Here is a 17,524-nt window from a genome sequence, read left to right on the forward strand (position 1 = left end):
ATATCTGAAACAACTTAATAGGTGTAAGCAATAGGGTGAATGCACTTTGAAGCAAATCTCAGCTCTGTTTAAATTACACTCAAGAAAATATTTTATTGATCGTAGTGATTGAGGAGTATCATTAACCAAGTTATATGCCCCACAAACATGAGACAACTATACACTGTATGTTATTAACATTCAAACGGCACAGTAATGATTCTCCAACAACAAAGACTGGCTTTTTGTTTAACGCCTGTCGCTGCTGATCCTCCCACTTCAGTTGACACGCCCACTTCCACACACTTCACGTGTGAAGTTAACCATACTTTGGGACGCTGTACCTATACTTGTTTCAGCATGCAGCTTCGACATTGTAAAATGTATGTTTTATTCACAGAAGATTCAGCTGTCGCAAGTTTATTAAATGAGTTGCACCTCAAATTGAGCTACACGCTTGCAAATAGTGCTGAATGTATTCAAATGTCAAGTTATAACTTTGCCATGTTACATTTTTCACACGTCATGATACAAGCAAATAAATGAATAAATAAACCACGAAAGACCACAGCCTGTCATTTCAAATGGTAACAAATGAGTCATAGTGGAAGAACAAGCAAGGAGATGGGCGGAGCCAAGCAGAGGTAGAGAGATCCTATTGGCGCGTTCTGTCATACATTTGCATGAATGCAAATCCAGGAGGAAAATCCGGGGGAAGCAGACGAACATAACGAAAGATTCTACTCGTTCACAAAGAGACAGGCGTGATTAGAAACTCAGTCCGATCAAGAATAGGCCTATAAGCGTTCTGAGCTTTGATCAATGATGGGAATAATATTTAGATGTTGATCCGTAATTGATTTCTTGATTGTGTATAAAATATATAAACAGGCTATTTATAGTTTTTATTTTATTTTTTACAAATGTAAAAATATGTAGTTACAGCTCTGTGTGTGCAGGTTATGCTTTTAATATGACTGAAGGCTCTACTACCGACTGAAGCGATGCGCTCGCCTTCAACCACCAATTTCACGGCGCTGTTTGTTTGCGCATGGCCAGTCGCTCTCGAGGTCTTTCCGTCTCACTCGCAACCGGCATCTTTGTACAAAAAAATCTTATCACTGGTGCATCAACACCTGGGGTAGGTTTTTCTTTATTGTGTTTAATATTGATATATCAAGAGAGGAGTCAGCCGGTTGTTTTTTTATGCATAGGATGTTTGTTATAGTATTGTAGGCTAATGTGATTATTGTTGAATATTTGTCCTCTTTGATTCATTGACGCATAGGCCTATATATAGATATCGACCTCTTAAAACGTAACATTTCATCTAATAAATAGGCAACGTTATTGTGATGGTCATCAAGGTCATCCCGGTGTTGATTGTGCACTGTTTTTAAAAACTATTAAACCTCTATCGTGTGTTAAAATTGAAGGGATTTCATGATATATAGGCCTAATTCATATATAAAATGTGTCAGTAGCAGACTGTTTGAGGTAAATATTTAGCCTACAGCCTATTGTCACACAGCTAGACTCTCGTCAATCTCTAGATCTGGTAGCCTACAATTAGCAGATGAGCTATGATTATGATAATGAAAAAGGTTGTTCTTGTTAATAATATATCAACGTTTTTTGACTCTCTCCACCCTTTTTAATGATAATCGGAGCATCTGTGTTACCAGCAGTAGCACTACATGGTGGCGTTCCATCGAGGTTAAATGGTTGGAGGGATGCATTTATTCCCAAATTAAATAGTCTACAATCTGCGAATCAACAGTGAAGTGTTTAATATACGTATAATTAAAATAGCCTGCATGGATCAGTAAATGCGGTTTTGGATTGTTAACATTGCCAGCTTTCAATGTGATTAGTGCACTTCTAGGCAGTGATTTTCCTGATTAAGGAATGCGCTCTCCATGACCAAGGTTTACACACTTCAACGCTTTAATTTGAAATACTTATTGTTTTGTGACGACTGCATATGTTATTCTATCTCATTTAAATAAATATATTGTGGCCTTTGTTAACCTAGAATATTCTATTTCGATTTAAATTACGCTTAGATTTCACTAAATATGGTGGACTATTCAAATTTGAGAGGCAGGCACTGCATGCGTAATAAGCCTACATGTCAATGTCTATTTCATAATTTCATAAATTTCTGCAGGTGTTCAGCAAAATAATTAAGGGTGGCATAATTTAACGACATGAGCAGATCCACTGAATGTCGATGGAGTCTGTGAAATCCGTAGAGCTCCATGAATTGGGGGATGGGGACAAGCGCGCTGCCTGCGAGGCCGCTACAACTCCGGGACAAGGTCCTCGGACAGCGCCCAGAGCTGGAATCGAGAACACGTCATATCAGGAAGAAGAGCACGAGATGAGGTTCAGTGACCCAGCCAGCTCGAGAGTTCATCGGTCCATGTCTAATGATAGGGGCTACCAGACACAACCCCAGCCTTTCCAGCGAAATGAGCTGTCACCCCGGTCTGAGGAGGGCCATGTGCCTGACTTCAATGACCATTCTGTCGACTATGGGTTCATATCTGCCCTGGTGTTCTTGGTGGGTGGAATAGTACTGGTAATCATTGCCTATACCATCCCCAGAGAGGCTAAGGTCAACCCAGACCTGGTGTCAGCTCGTCAGATGGAGAAACTGGAGATGTACTACGCACAACTGGGCTCGCACCTCGACAAGTGTATCATAGCAGGCCTGGGACTGTTGACTCTAGGGGGGATGCTCTTGTCCATCTTGCTAATGGTGTCCATATGCAAAGGTGAGCTGTACCGCCAGAGGACTTTTGTCCAACCCAGGAAGACGTACGGGTCGATTCACCTGCGGATGAGACAGTTGGGTGAGGGGGGAGAATCTATTGTTGAATGTGAACCTAGTCACACTGGCACCACAGCTCCAGCCATAAGTACAGATGGAACACAGATGTCCAGTGGGACCCAACAGGAGTAGCACAATCTGAGCACATTTCTATCCACAGACTATGTGAAGGGTTGTAATCATTGCTTGTGGGGCTTTGTGAAAAGTGAAGCAAGCAAGGTAAGCTGAATGTGGTTAAGACTAAGAGCACATCTGGAACTACACATCATGTATTGTTGGATGTAGGATAAAATCAGAGACTGAGATGGAACTGAAAAGCACAATGGGCACCCTTGAGGAACTCATTGTATAGGCTAACTTGACATGCTGTAAACAGATGGCTATCAGCATCTTTTCAAGACTTGAATATATGTCTGGATAATATATTTATCACATTGTTAATGAACAAAACATGTACAATATGTATAGGCCTACAAATGCTGTTGTTGTTATTGTTATCATGTAAGGATACAATGCCTTAAAAAGTTAGTCACTGTAAATTGTGTACACATATGCTAACATTCTAAGCTCATGTGAGCCAATAAGCCAAGTTAAATATGTAGCAACTCACTGGAACCACTTAACCTGTTGGTTGTTATTATAACGTGGTCTTGGCAAGAAAATACAGCAGCACAAACAATAACATCGAAGCAAGTGAAATGTTAGATATGCATCAGAGGCTTTGGGCCAGGTTTTTGATGAATTTAAGAAAACAACAGATTATTTTATTTCATAATGATGTAGAAATATATATGCCAAATGTGGAGAACCGGCAACAACTTTTCCTCCAAAATGTGTTAAGGAGATTGTCCACACACACATACCATCATGCAAGGTCTTGACCAAAGAAATGGGGTCATAATTATATACTATAATTGTCCCAGTTGTTTGCTACAAATTTAGCCTTTATCTTTAAAAATACATTAGAGCCATTTGGTAACATAGAACATATATCATAGAAGTACTTATAAAACTTTGCAATGGGAATAATAGAGCTGGAAGAATAAATCTCTCTCTTTCTCTCTCCCCCCCTCTCTCTTTTCAAATCAGCATGTTAAACAGCAGCAGCACAATATTTATTTATTTATTATAAATATCAAACATTCATGATAATTAAATATATCGCCTCCAGATAACAGTTATTATCCAAATGAAATATTATTACAGACCAAATTATTTAATGCAAACCAAAGGCCTTTTCAACTGATTTAATGGAGAAAGCTAATCACTTATAAAAAAAGTGGTAAGAACAGAGTACTAGTATACAGATGATGATTTTCTTACCATCTGGTGATGCATTAAATATAGAGCAACTGAATGAGACAATTTACAAAGCTCAGAAAGCATATTAATGATTTAAAGCTAAGGCTCCTTTAACATCAACTGAGGCTAAGGATTTGGCAATTTGTCTTTTCTTATAATTCAACTGCGAAGTTGATATCCATTCAGTGTATGTAATAAATGTAATAGCCCAACATAAAAACACATCTAAATCAGAGTGTATTAGTCACATGCACAGGGTTAGATGTGTTTGCAGGGTACATTGACATTTGTATGCTCAGAGCTCCAACAATACAGGTCAAAGAGAAGTGAGTGAAACAATAATAACAAATAGTAATAGAAATAATACCAAGTAAAATAATATATAATAATCAAAAAATTCAAATGCTGTGTTGTACACTCATTGTTGGTCTATATTGGCAAGTGCACTTTTGGAAAGGAGGAGCACATTTTCCTGGAAGAAATTACAAATATCTGGCTTACTGCTATTAGCCATATATACTGTAAGTTATGTAAAGGTGGCCATTGTTTTAATTTTGAATCATGGAGTTAATATTATATTCGCAACAAATATAGACAATATATCAGAGAATTAAGTTTACAGATATTTAACAACTATTTATATACATATATATACAGAACCATTGTTATATCAATGTATCGTAGAAAATATTTGACCTCCACAATTGCTGCTGTTCACGTCATAAGCCTACTCATAAGTATTGTACATTGATGAAACTTGCAGAGTAATCTAGCCGTAGATATCAGTTCAAGGTTTTAGGAGGCTTTTTCTTATAATGGTGTTTTCAACAATCAATAAAGTGTCTGTGTATAGGTTATAACCAAGAGTAATGTTGCATTGCTTGTTATTCAAACTGTTAAATAGAGAGGATCCGTTGAATGTCCATGTTAATCTGATTGTGTTTGATGAATGTTAGGTAATGTTGTATTACTACAGAGATGTTGGACTCATAAAGGCCCTGCTAGTCTAAGTTTTCAGTTATTACACGTGAATACATACATTTCACATATGCACAACTGGAATACACTTCAATACCTTCTCACTTAGTTTGGGTACCAGTCTGTTTTTGCCGTCATGCCACTCTTTGCCACTCTTTGTCATGCCAACGACGACAATGAGTTGATATGATAGCACCAACATGATCTGGGACTAGGCTACTTCTCACTCAAGGATCATGAATGAATGTAAACTATCCCAAAAGGTGAACAACTGTGGCATCACAATAATGCTCACATTATTTATATTATGGTTGATGCAATACTGATGTATGTTGACATTTTGACGATTGAATGACGGTTAGCATGATATCATCTTCACATTTTACACAAAAACCACACACGAACTTATGTTATCACAATTACAGTTGAAGTTGGAAGTTTACATACACCTTCGCCAAATACATTTAAACTCAGTTTTTCACAATTCCTGACATTTAATCCTAGTCAAAATTCCCTGTCTTAGGTCAGTTAGGATCACCACTTTATTTTAAGAATGTGAAATGTCAGAATAATAGTAGAGAGAATTACTTATTTCAGCTTTTATTTCTTTCATCACATTCCCAGTGGGTCAGAAGTTTACATACACTCAATTAGTATTTGGTAGCATTGCCCTTTAAATTGTTTAACTCTGGTCAAACATTTCGGGTAGCCTTCCACAAGCTTCCCACAATAAGTTGGGTAAATTTAGGCCCAATCCTCCTGACAGAGCTGGTGTAACTGAGTCAGGTTTGTAGGCCTTGCTCGCACATGCTTTTTCAGTTCTGCCCACAAATTGTCTATAGGATTGAGGTCAGGGCTTTGTGATGGCCACTCCAATACCTTGACTTTGTTGTCCTTAGGCCATTTTCCCACAACTTTGGAGGTATGCTTGGGTCATTGTCCATTTGGAAGACCCATTTGCGACCAAGCTTTAACTTCCTGACTGATGTCTTGAGATGTTGCTTCAATATATCCATATAATTTTCTTGCCTCATGATGTCATCTATTTTGTGAAGTACAGCAGGCCCTCCTGCAGCAAAGCACCCCCACGAAATGATGCTGCCACCCCCGTGCTTCACAGTTGGGATGGTGTTCTACAGCTTGCAAGCCGCCCCCTTTTTCCTCCAAACATAACAATGGTCATTATGGCCAAACAGTAAAAATGTTGTTTCATCAGACCAGAGGACATTTCTCCAAAAAGTACATTCTTTGTCCCCATGTGCAGTTGCAAACCGTAGTCTGGCTTTTTTAATGGAGGTTTCGGAGCAGTGGCTTCTTCCTTGCTGAACGGCCTTTTAGGCTATGTCGATATAGGACTGGTTTTACTGCGGATATATATACTTTTGTACCTATATATACTTTTGCTTCCTCCAGCATCTTCACAAGGTCCTTTGCTGTTGTTCTGGGATTGATTTGCACATTTCACACCAAAGTACATTCATCTTTAGGAGACAGAACGTGTCACCTTCCTGAGCGGTATGACGGCTGCATGGTCCCATGGTGTTTATACTTGTTCACTATTGTTTGTACAGATGAACGTGGTACCTTCAGGCATTTGGAAATTTCTCCCAATGATGAACCAGACTTGTGGAGGTATTTCTGAGGTCTTGGTTGATTTAATTGGATTTTCCCATGATGTCAAGCAAAGAGGCACTGAGTTGGAAGGTAGGCCTTGAAATACATCCACAGGTACACCTCCAATTGACTCAAATTATGTCAATTAGCCTAACAGAAGCTTCGAAAGCCACGAATTCATTTTCTGGAATTTTCCAAGCTGTTTAAAGTCACAGTCAACTTAGTGTATTTAAACTTCTGACCCACTGGAATTGTGATACAGTGAATTATAAGTAAAATAATCTGTCTATAAACAAATGTTGGAAAAATTACAAGTGTCATGCACAGAGTTGATGTTGTAACTGACTTGCCAAAACTATAGTTTGTTAACAAGAAATTTGTGGAGTGGTTGAAAAACAAGTTGAAGTGTATATAAACTTACGACTTCAACTGTACATTATCATCAAGGTAGCCGCCACACTGTTTTCCAAACAATCCTGTTTGTTTTGGATTCATCTTAAAGTGTAGAAATGCCCTCAATGTTTAAAAAAATCAAGGACACAAAACCTTTAAGGAAGTGGATACATCCTGAGACCTTGGAAAACTGACCAGTGATAACTCAATTGATTTTAATTTATTAACCCATGATAATGATCAGCACAGCAAAATGAACTAGCATGTTTAAGGATCAGTAAAGGACAACTTTGTGTACAATCGACTGTTAGCCAATGTGTGTCTTGTTCATAAGGAGCAGTCATACAGTTACTTAGTAATTAAGTCTTATGTGGCGATAGAAGAGTAACAGAGAGTAAGCTGTTGAAACTGCATGTGTGTTTTGTGAGATATTGTGAAAATCCAATGCCCCATTTTTGTTGCATTTATGATATATCTAAGAGCTGTATATGTGACAATTTTTAAGAATAATTTCAGTATGACAAATAAACCTTTGTTGCTCATGTTTCTATTCTCTATTCTACTTTTCTATTGTGTCCTCTTTATTGTTTCTCTTAGTGGTTGACTCTCAGTTATTCTTGCGGATTATCAGCCCAATATGAACATTCAGCTCCATCTGTGGACTTGTAAATAAGACTGGCCGGTGATAAAAGGGGTTATCTGATTGGTGGGATTGATATAGGAAGGGGAACGCGGGCAAGGTTGGATTTTCTATAGTGTATTGAATACCTCTTGTATCATCTTTAATTGCGGATTTGTCAGTACCAGTTTGCATGACATCGTACTGTGGTAGAAAGTCCCTCTCTGAAGATTTGTTCACATTTTCCATGGTGACTGCATACGGCTAGTTCAGAGTTGGGGTCAATCCCCCCCCCCTCCCCCACTACACAAATGTTACGCTATTATACTCATTTTGCCATGATGCCGAGAGAAAATGTTGCTCTTTTAAAGCTACTTTTCTGCAATTCTACAGATATTGCAATGGGGGAGAGAGAAAAATGTTACGTTTTATAGCTAATCTCATGCTATTCAATATGTTTTTTGCAATGAGGCTGAGAGAATTTAGCATTTTTAAAGCTAAGTTTCCCAAATCCTACAACAAAGTGTCTGCTGTAGGAGGTACTCGAGGACTGGAGTTGGGAAACACTGATATAGACGATGTCACCATAATCTATAACCGGTATGAATGTCGACTGAATTATTTGTTTTCTACTATTTAATGAAATGCATGCCCTATTCCTAGAACGGAAGCCATAAATATAAAGAAAGGGAATCTGAATCTGAGAAAAAGTCCTTTCAAATTAAGTTGTATCAATTTCAAGTACTGCCATATTGTTTACAGTGGAGTTGTCACAACTCCCACCGAAGGTGGCTCCTCTTCCTGTTCGGGCGGCACTCGGCGCTCGTCGTCACCAGTCTACTAGCTGCCACTGATCCCATTTCTCTTTTCTGTTGGTTTTGTCTTATTGGTTACACCTGTTTCTTGTTTAGGTTTTAGTTGGGCTATTTAAGCCGGTGATGCCCGCCTGCTTTTGTGCGGGCTTATTTCCTCTGTTTGTGTTTGTGTGATTTTCTTGTTTTTCTCCGGACTGGTTGGGTCCTGTTTTTGGGACGGTCTTTGTTATGCTTTTGGTGTTTTTTTTTTATTCCTGCACCGGAATAAAAAACAATTGTCCTTTACCCTTTGTTCCCTGTGTCTGACTCCGCACCCACTACTCATAGAAGTGCGTTACAGGAGTGTAGTGAGACACATTTGTTTTCCCACCAGAATTTTTTTCTTCCCCTTGGTTAGCTTTTTCTGTCAGGGATTATTTACCGTATTATTTACCGTATTGCATGTGTGACATATTTTGGGAATTGACCTGTTGCTAGGCAACAGTCCAAGGCCAGAGAGGGGAAGAGAAAGGACTTGAGTTAGATATTTTTGCTGGCTAATCAAAGACTTACAGTCTGATTTCGTAGAGACCATCTAGTCTAATAGTACTCTCACACACCTAAATAATAGGTCCATTAGACTAGGTGGTCTGTAAGTCGTCAGCATGTGACAGTTAATGTGTGTCAACATGTATAGGCATAACCATAAATAATGTAGAGCAGTGCCTACACCTAATATGTAAGGCACTCCTAAAGATATGTATTTACTTAATAGGAAATATAATAAACCCACACAGTATGGAGAACTGCTCTGCTCAATGATTAAATATCCCTTGAAGATAAGAATTAAACACAAACAACCAATTACCAGTTACAACTTATTGTTAAAAGGAAGACATGTCAACTCAAAAGTACACTCAATAAATGCTCAAGCTTGAAACAAAGTGTAAATCAGACAATTATTATCTAATTTCAATCACATCTAAACTACCATTTGTCACGTTCGTTATAGCGATGAGACCAAGGCCCAGCGTGATGTGAATACATCTTCTATTTTAATGAAACGAAGAACACTTAAAACAAACTTACAAAAACAAACAAACGAACGTGAAGATATATATATATTTTTTTTATTTATCCGTTATTTTACCAGGTAAGTGGACTGAGAACACATTCTCATTTGCAGCAACGACCTGGGGAATAGTTACAGGGGAGAGGAGGGGGATGAATGAGCCAATTGTAAACTGGGGATTATTAGGTGACCATGATGGTTTGATGGCCAGATTGGGAATTTAGCCAGGACACCGATGTTAACATCCCTAATATAAACGATAAGTGCCATGGGATCTTTAATGACCTCAGAGAGTCAGGACACCCGTTTAACGTCCCATCCGAAAGACAGCACCCTACACAGGGCAGTGTCCCCAAACACTGCCCTGGAGTGTGTTGGAGTGCCTCCTACTGGCCCTTCAACACCACTTCCATCAGTATCTGGTCTCCCATCCAGGGACTGACCAGGACCACCCTGCATACCACTGCTGGCTTGCATCTGAAGCTAAGCTTCATACATATATATCTGAAGCTTAGCATCAGATGCAAGCCAGCAGTGGTATGCAGGGTATATAGACTAAGTGCAGACACAGGCAACTAATACATAGACAGTCACCCACAATTACCCAAGAAAATGGCTGCCTAAATATGGTTCCCAATCAGAGACAACGATAAACAGCTGCCTCTATTTGAGAACCAATCTAGGCAACCATAGACATACAAAACACCTAGACTAGTAAACAACCCCAAACATATACAAAAACCCTAGACAGGACAAAAACACAACAAACCACCCCTTTTCACACCCTGACCTAATCAAACTAATGAAGAAAACAAAGATAACTAAGGTCAGGGCGTTACACCGTTCAAAAGTTTAGGGTCACTTAGACATCCTTGTTTTTGAAAGAAAAGCACATGCTTTTTTGTCCATTAAAATAACATCAAATTGATCAGAAATACAGTGTAGACATTGTTAATGTTGTAAATGACTATTGTAGCTGTAAACGGCAGATTTTGTATGGAATATCTTCATAGGCGTACAGAGGCCCATTATCAGCAACCATCACTCCTGTTTTCCAATGGCACGTTGTGTTAGCTAAATACAAGTTTATCATTTTAAAAGGCTAATTATTCATTAGAAAACCCGTTTGCAATTATGTTAGCACAGCTGAAAATTATTGTGCCAATTAAAGAAGTAAATAAAACTGGCCTTCTTTAAACTAGTTGAGTATCTGGAGCGTCAGCATTTGTGGGTTCGATTACAGGCTCCGAATGGCAAGAAACCTAGTACTTTCTTCTGAAACTCATCAGTCTATTCTTGTTCTGAGAAATGAAGAATATTCCATGCGAGAAATTGCAGAGAAACTGAAGATCTCGTACAACACTGTGTACTACTTCCTTCACAGAACAGTGTAAACTGACTCTAACCAGAATAGAAAGAGGAGTGGGAGGCCCCGGTGCACAACTGAGAAAGAGGACAAGTACATTAGAGTGTCTAGTTTGAGAAACAGATCCCTCACAAGTCCTCAACTGGCAGCTTCATTACATAGTACCCATAAAACACCAGTCTCAACGTCAACAGGGAAGAAGCGACTCTGGGATGCTGGCCTTCTAAAGCTAGCTGGCTGGCTCGCTAGCTAATGTTACTTGTATGATCTGTGTAGCAACATTATTCATATCTCAGAGCCATTTGCTAGCTAACATTGAGCCTGGTTGGTTAGCTACCTGCAGATTCATGCAGGGTAGTAACGGTGTGAGATGGGATTATGGTTCATTGTTTAGCTAGCTAGCTACATGTCTAAACAAAAGACTCCACTATGCAAGTAACCATTTCAATAGAATGTTCATGATGACACAGCGACAACTGCCGATAGACGTAGCTGGTAAATTCGCTCTGGCTATCTACTGATATTTCAGAGCACTCTCGTCTGAGTGTGCCAGAGCGCAGAATAACTGAGGAATTTACGAACACATGTTAGTTAACCTTGGCAAAAAAGCGTAATACATTTTTTGCCTACAGCACAGTTGCAGTCATCAACGCTCTGGATAACAAAAAAACAGCCTAACCAGCTCTGCTAGGGTGAGGGTGAGTAAAATGGCCAGAGTGAGCTGTTCTCTCATTTGTGTCTGGAAGTAGCTAGTAAGCTAGCCAACATTAGCCAGATAGCTTGGGTGTTTGACTGCTGTTGTTGGGTCAAAACACTCTGATCAACCCTACTCCTCGGCCAATGTGCGCGCTAATTCCTCAGGAGCGGAAAACTCTGAATTTACAAACAGACAATCTGACAAAGCTCAGAGTTTACGAACTCCCAGAGCACACTCTGGCACTCCAGATTAAATTAGCCTTTAGTCTTGAAATCTTTGGTTGTTTAGTACATGGCCTCACATGTGAATCCTTAAAGTGGTGGGTGGGGCTAAGGCTTAAGAGGGTGTGAATGATGCTGAATGGGTGTATACAAAGACGAGCTCTCCAGTAGGTGTACCAAAATATTCAAGGGCCATTTTCTCAAATGTAAAAATGGCACTTTTAAATCTTGATACATAAGACCGAATCGAGTCGTCAGTCACATTTAGAAAGGACCTGGTACCACACTGTAATACCTAAGATTGCTCATTCTATACAATGGGGATTGCCTTCAAACCAATAAAAGATATAGCAAAGTAATATGGCACATGATACAAGGCTCAAATGACAAGTTCAATCCCAGCTAACAACAAATGTTCCCACAACTTTGGAGGACATTCCCTTAATGTCAAATAGAACTTACCCAGAATGTGATTACCGTGGTCTCAGAATTTAAGATATTAATGTTCGACACGTTTCATGGGATCTTTGCAAGAACATTTAGTGCCCCTAAAAACACATCATGTATTTTTACTGTTACTACACAAGGCCCTGATTGGTGAACCACTGATCCATTCATAGTTCTTTGTTGCCAAGGTTAGGGATAATCACTCACACACACACAGGGCTTTTAAGGCTAGGGCTGATTTTAAGGTTTTACTGCTAACCTACAAAACATTAAATGGACTTGCTCCCACCAATCTCTCTGATTTAGTCCTGCTGTACATGCCTACACGCATACTACCGTCACAAGATGTTGGCCTCCTTATTGTCCTTAGAATGTCTAAGCAAACAGCTGGAGGCAGGGCTTTCTCCTATAGAACTACATTTTTATGGAATGGTCTGCCTATTGATGTGAGAGACGCAGGCTCGGTCTCGACCTTGAAGTCTTTAGTGAAGACTCATCTCTTCAGTAGGTCCTATGATTGAGTGTAGACTGGCCCAGGGGTGCGAAGGTGAACGGCAAGGCACTAGTATGATGAACAGCCCTTGCTATCTCTGCCTGGTTGGCTTCCCTCTCTCCACTGATATTCTCTGCCTCTGACCCTATTACGGGGGCTGAGTCACTGGCTTACTAAGGCTCTCCCATGCCGTCCCTAGGAGGGGTGTGTCACGTTGTGCCAGGCTTTTTTGTGCTATATTCGACCTGAGTGGGTTGCGTCACTGACGTGATCTTCCTGTCCGGTGGTGCACCCCCTCGGGCTCATGTGGTGGAGGAGAATTTTGTGGGCTATACTCAGCCTTGTCTCAGGGTAAGTAAGTTGGTGGTCTGTTAATACCCATCTAGTGGTGTGGGGACTCTGCTGTGGCAAAGCAGGTGGGGTTATATCCTGCCTGGTTGGCCCTGTCAAGGGGTATTGTCGGACATGTCCACAGTGTCCCCCGACCCCCCCCGTTTCAGCCTCCAGTATCAATAGTAGCAATAGTCTATGTGACGGGGGGCTCGTGTCAGTCTGTTATGTCTGGTGTAATTCTCCTGTCTTATCTGGTGTCCAATTCAAAACAAATGTTATTGGTCATATACACATGGTTAGCAGATGTTATTGCGAGTGTAGCGAAATGCTTGTGCTTCTAGTTCCAACAGTGCAGCAATATCTAACATGTAATCTAACAATTCCATAACAACTACCTAATACACACAAGGCTCAGTAAAGGAATGGAATAAGAATATACACATATAAATATATGGATGAGCAATTTCAGAGCGACATAGGCAAGATGCAATAGGTGGAATAAAATACAGCATATACTGTACATATGAGATGAGTAATGTTAGATATGTATACATTTTTAAAGTGGCATTATTAAAGTGACTAGTGATCCATTTATTAAAGTGGCTAATGATTTCAAGTCTGTATCTCGGCAGCAGCCTCTCTGTGTTAGTGATGGCTGTTTAACAGTCTGATGGCCTTGAGATAGAAGCTGTTTTCAGTCTCTCGGTCCCAGCTTTGATGCACCTGTAATGACCACCAAGCCAGTTTATCCCACTAGGGAACCTCCTCTATCATTTCCTTGTAACCATATGTACTACTGTTTATTTATGCATTTCTGTGATTATTTAGATAGTTAATGAATAAATGATTGAGACAATTGATGTATGGATGATTCATAGTGAAGACTGGGTTCGTGCAGATAACCAACCATTTACGACGTTTGGAATGAGACTAACATGAGGTAAAGAATAATTCATTAATCAGAAGACTAATTGATCAGAAATTAAAATATCTGAAAAGTTGTACCAGTACATTAGTCAGTTGTAGATTGTGCCATACATGGGGTGCCTATTTGGCTTAAAGAGCAACTGTCCCTAATGACCAACTTCTCATGTCGAAAACAGCTTATGTGGCATCGGTATGAGTCAGAAGCATCTATTCTATTGTGAAAATTGACTACAAAGTGTAAATTGGACAACTTTGGTCATGAAGTCAGTCTCGTGCAAAACTGAGTTTTGTCAGACTTGTGGTTATGACTGCATAAATGAAGGTTGGGTTTGTTTCAATCTTTCCCACATGCGTCAATGACCTCAAATCAACTATAAATTGTAGAAATGTATAACGGTCCATACCTAGCCCCGGATATAGGCTATCCAAAATCAAACCAACTTTGCCACGGCCGCACACCAGCTGGCTGAAGCTAATTGGCTAAATAATTTGGCTAACTCTTCCCACCTGCGAACACATACAAGAGACACCCAAATCCAACCACACCCCGAAACAAACTCACGTTTGAATTCAGTCATGGCCGCGAGAATTTTTGAATGAACCAAATCTCAAACGAGGTCAAATCAGGAAGCGCAGTCGCCCTTTAAAGCTGAGATCTTCATAAGGTGAAACTGGTCGCCCCCTGGCGCATTTCTTATTGTTTTGTTTTTGAAACTGGGTAGAGGAGAATTCTGCGGCAATGATGTCCAAAAAAATGGTGTTTGTTGTTTGAAGTAACTACATTGTTGTTGAAATATTGCAAACAGACGTGGGAGTTCACCGCTACGGATTCCAGCTTTAATGGTATGATGCACAATAGGTTGAAAACCTGACTACATTGAATAGTCTCTCTCAGCATGCATGCGTCTGTCTTATTCACCAACAGCTCCACTACCGAATTAAACCACTGTTCATTCTCAAAACCCCAGTTGAAGTCAAGTAATGAGACCAACTCAGTGGCCTTGTGGTTACAGTGTCGGCCCTGAGCTTGGAAGATTTGAGGTTTGATCCCGGTTGAGTCATACCGAAGACTGTAAAAATGGTCTTTGCTTGGCATTCAGTATTAAGGCCCTACATCAGACTAGTCCAGCACAGGGGGTGTAATTTTATATCAGCTACCTCATGCTACAGAAAAAGGAGATAGGCTCCTGCACTATAGCTCGGACAAGGCTTACTTACATGAGTCATGATCAGCTACATGCCTTACAGCAACAAGCAGAAACAACTGCATCATAGCAAGATAAGCCTAAAATAAAATATTTGTTGTAATAATGTGATAGTCTTAGACTTAGAGCAATGTATAGGAAACATCATCAAAATCATAATTTTTCCCCCTACCCTGAAACAAACCAACAAACCAGGTAGGCCTAAATCAAATCAAATCAAGTTTTATTGGTCACATACACATGGTTAGCAGATGTTAATGCAAGTGTAGCGAAATGCTTGTGTTAGGAGTTATGTAAATACATGTGATATGAGTAATGTAGGACACGTAAACATTATTAAAGTGGCATTATGAAGAGTGGCATTGTATAAAGTGACTCAATGTAGACAGCAGCTTCTCTGAGTTAGTGATTACTGTTTAGCAGCCTGATGGCCTTGATATAGAAGCTGTTTTTCAGTCTCTCGGCCCCAGCTTTGATGCACCTGTACTGACCTCGCCTTCTGGATGATAGCGGGGTGAACAGGCAGTGTGAGACGTAGAGTAGGTGAACAGATGATCTCTGCATGTGTGGTTCCCACCATGAAGCATGGAGGAGGAGGTGTGAAGGTGTGGGAGTGCTTTGCTGGTGATACTGTCAGTGATTTATTTAGAATTCAATTTGGATGGAAATGGCCAAGTGATGGAAAATCTGATAGAAGTTAAAGATCTGGTGTGCGTGAATGATGGCCGAGGGGCTAGGATTGATGTAGTTACAGGGAAAGAGTCTGCATTGGACCTCACTCTGGTATCTAGTGCGATGGCAGGAATCTGTTAATGGGAAGAGTCGACAGTAGGGAGTGATCATTACCCCATAGTATGCACAGTAGGCCAGAGGGAGGAGGAGGTGTCAGTGGATGGAGTAGGCAGGTGGGTGTTTGAAAGAGCAAAGTGGGATCCGTTTCAGGAGTTAAGTGAGTGGGTGATGGCTTGGGTGGATTTGAGAGGGGAAGTGGATAGTATGAATAACTGGGTGAGAGCAGCTTTAGTGGGAGCAGCTACTGAGGCGATCCCTAAGAGTTCAGGGAGGAGGAGGGGGAAAGCAGTCCCGTGGTGGTTGGAGGAGTGTGGAGCAATGGTGAGGAGTAGGAAAAGGGCATTCAGAGTACTAAAAAGGACACACAACTTCCAACATCTGATTTAGTATAAGCAGGCCCAGGCTCTGGTGAGGAGAACTATTCGACAGGCAAAGAGGTCATGTTGGCGTCGGTTCTGTGACACCATTGGAAGGGCGACACCAGTGGGGGATGATTAAGAGGATGAGTGGGGTCAGAAGGGAGTGGGATTATCCAGTGTTGATGAGTGGCAGAGATGATGGCCAAAGCATTTGTCCAAGTGCATAGCTCAGCAAATTTGTCAAAAGAGGGGGAGAGAGAACGAGAGAGGAGCATCCGGGACTGCTGGATAGGAGGGAGGATGTAAATTATGCGTTGAATGCACAATTTACCATGGCAGAGGTGAACAGGGCAATAGGTAAGGCTGAGTTAACTTCACCTGGGAAAGATGAGGTGTGCTATGTTATGTTGGCCCATCTTAGTGATGAGGCACTGGATAAGGTATTGGTGTTGTACAACAGTATGGGAGGAGGAGAAACTACCAGGCAGCTGGAAGGAGGCCGTAGTGGTACCAATCCAGAAGCCAGGGAAGGACCCAACGAGGCCAACAAGCTATCGGCCAATAGCCTTAAGAGGCAAACTTACTTCCTGGAGAGCAGGGGGTTAGTATCGCCACATCAGAGCTGATTCGGGAAGGGTAGGGGAACAATGGACCCAGTGCTCTGCTTAGGTGAACAAGGAGACTGTTGTTAACTGTATTTTTTTTAATGTGGAGAAGGTATATGACATGATGTGGAAGGATGGGTTGTTAATCAAGCTTGATATTATGGGGGTAGGAGGAAGAACATACAACTGGATAAAGGATTTCCTGTTTGGAAGGTGAGGGTGGGGAAGTCTCTCTCAGTCTCACATGGTGGATAATGGTACACCACAGGGGAGCATGATAAGTCCTCTGTTGTTCTCAATCATGATCAATGATGCTTACTCTCAGGTACAGCCGGACATTGGGAGGTCGTTATTTGCAGATGATGGGGCCTTATGGAAGAAATGTGCCATATATAGTCAGGAAGGTATAGGAAGCAATTGATGAGGTTGAGCAGTGGGCATTAAGGTGGGGATTCAGGTTCTGTGTAGAGAACTCAGACCGTGTTCTTTACC

At 40.6% G+C, this 17,524-nt stretch overlaps 1 protein-coding gene across 1 annotated transcript; it reads left to right on the plus strand.

The window, feature by feature from the left end:
* The first annotated feature begins 710 nt into the window (after positions 1–710).
* On the plus strand, positions 711–7,648 carry LOC135542360 (transmembrane protein 74B-like). The gene is made up of 2 exons (XM_064969278.1): positions 711–1,120; positions 2,150–7,648. Exon 2 carries the CDS (start codon positions 2,207–2,209, stop codon positions 2,945–2,947), a length of 741 nt encoding a protein of 246 aa, XP_064825350.1. The 5' UTR covers positions 711–1,120; positions 2,150–2,206; the 3' UTR covers positions 2,948–7,648.
* Positions 7,649–17,524: the final 9,876 nt, after the last annotated feature.

This window comes from Oncorhynchus masou, chromosome 6 (assembly GCF_036934945.1).
Source record: "Oncorhynchus masou masou isolate Uvic2021 chromosome 6, UVic_Omas_1.1, whole genome shotgun sequence".
Classification (NCBI taxonomy): domain Eukaryota; kingdom Metazoa; phylum Chordata; class Actinopteri; order Salmoniformes; family Salmonidae; genus Oncorhynchus; species Oncorhynchus masou.

Coding starts and splice junctions, on each gene's coding strand:
- LOC135542360 (XM_064969278.1), top strand. CDS start 2,207: ATGTCGATGGAGTCTGTGAAATCCGTAGAGCTCCATGAATTGGGGGAT.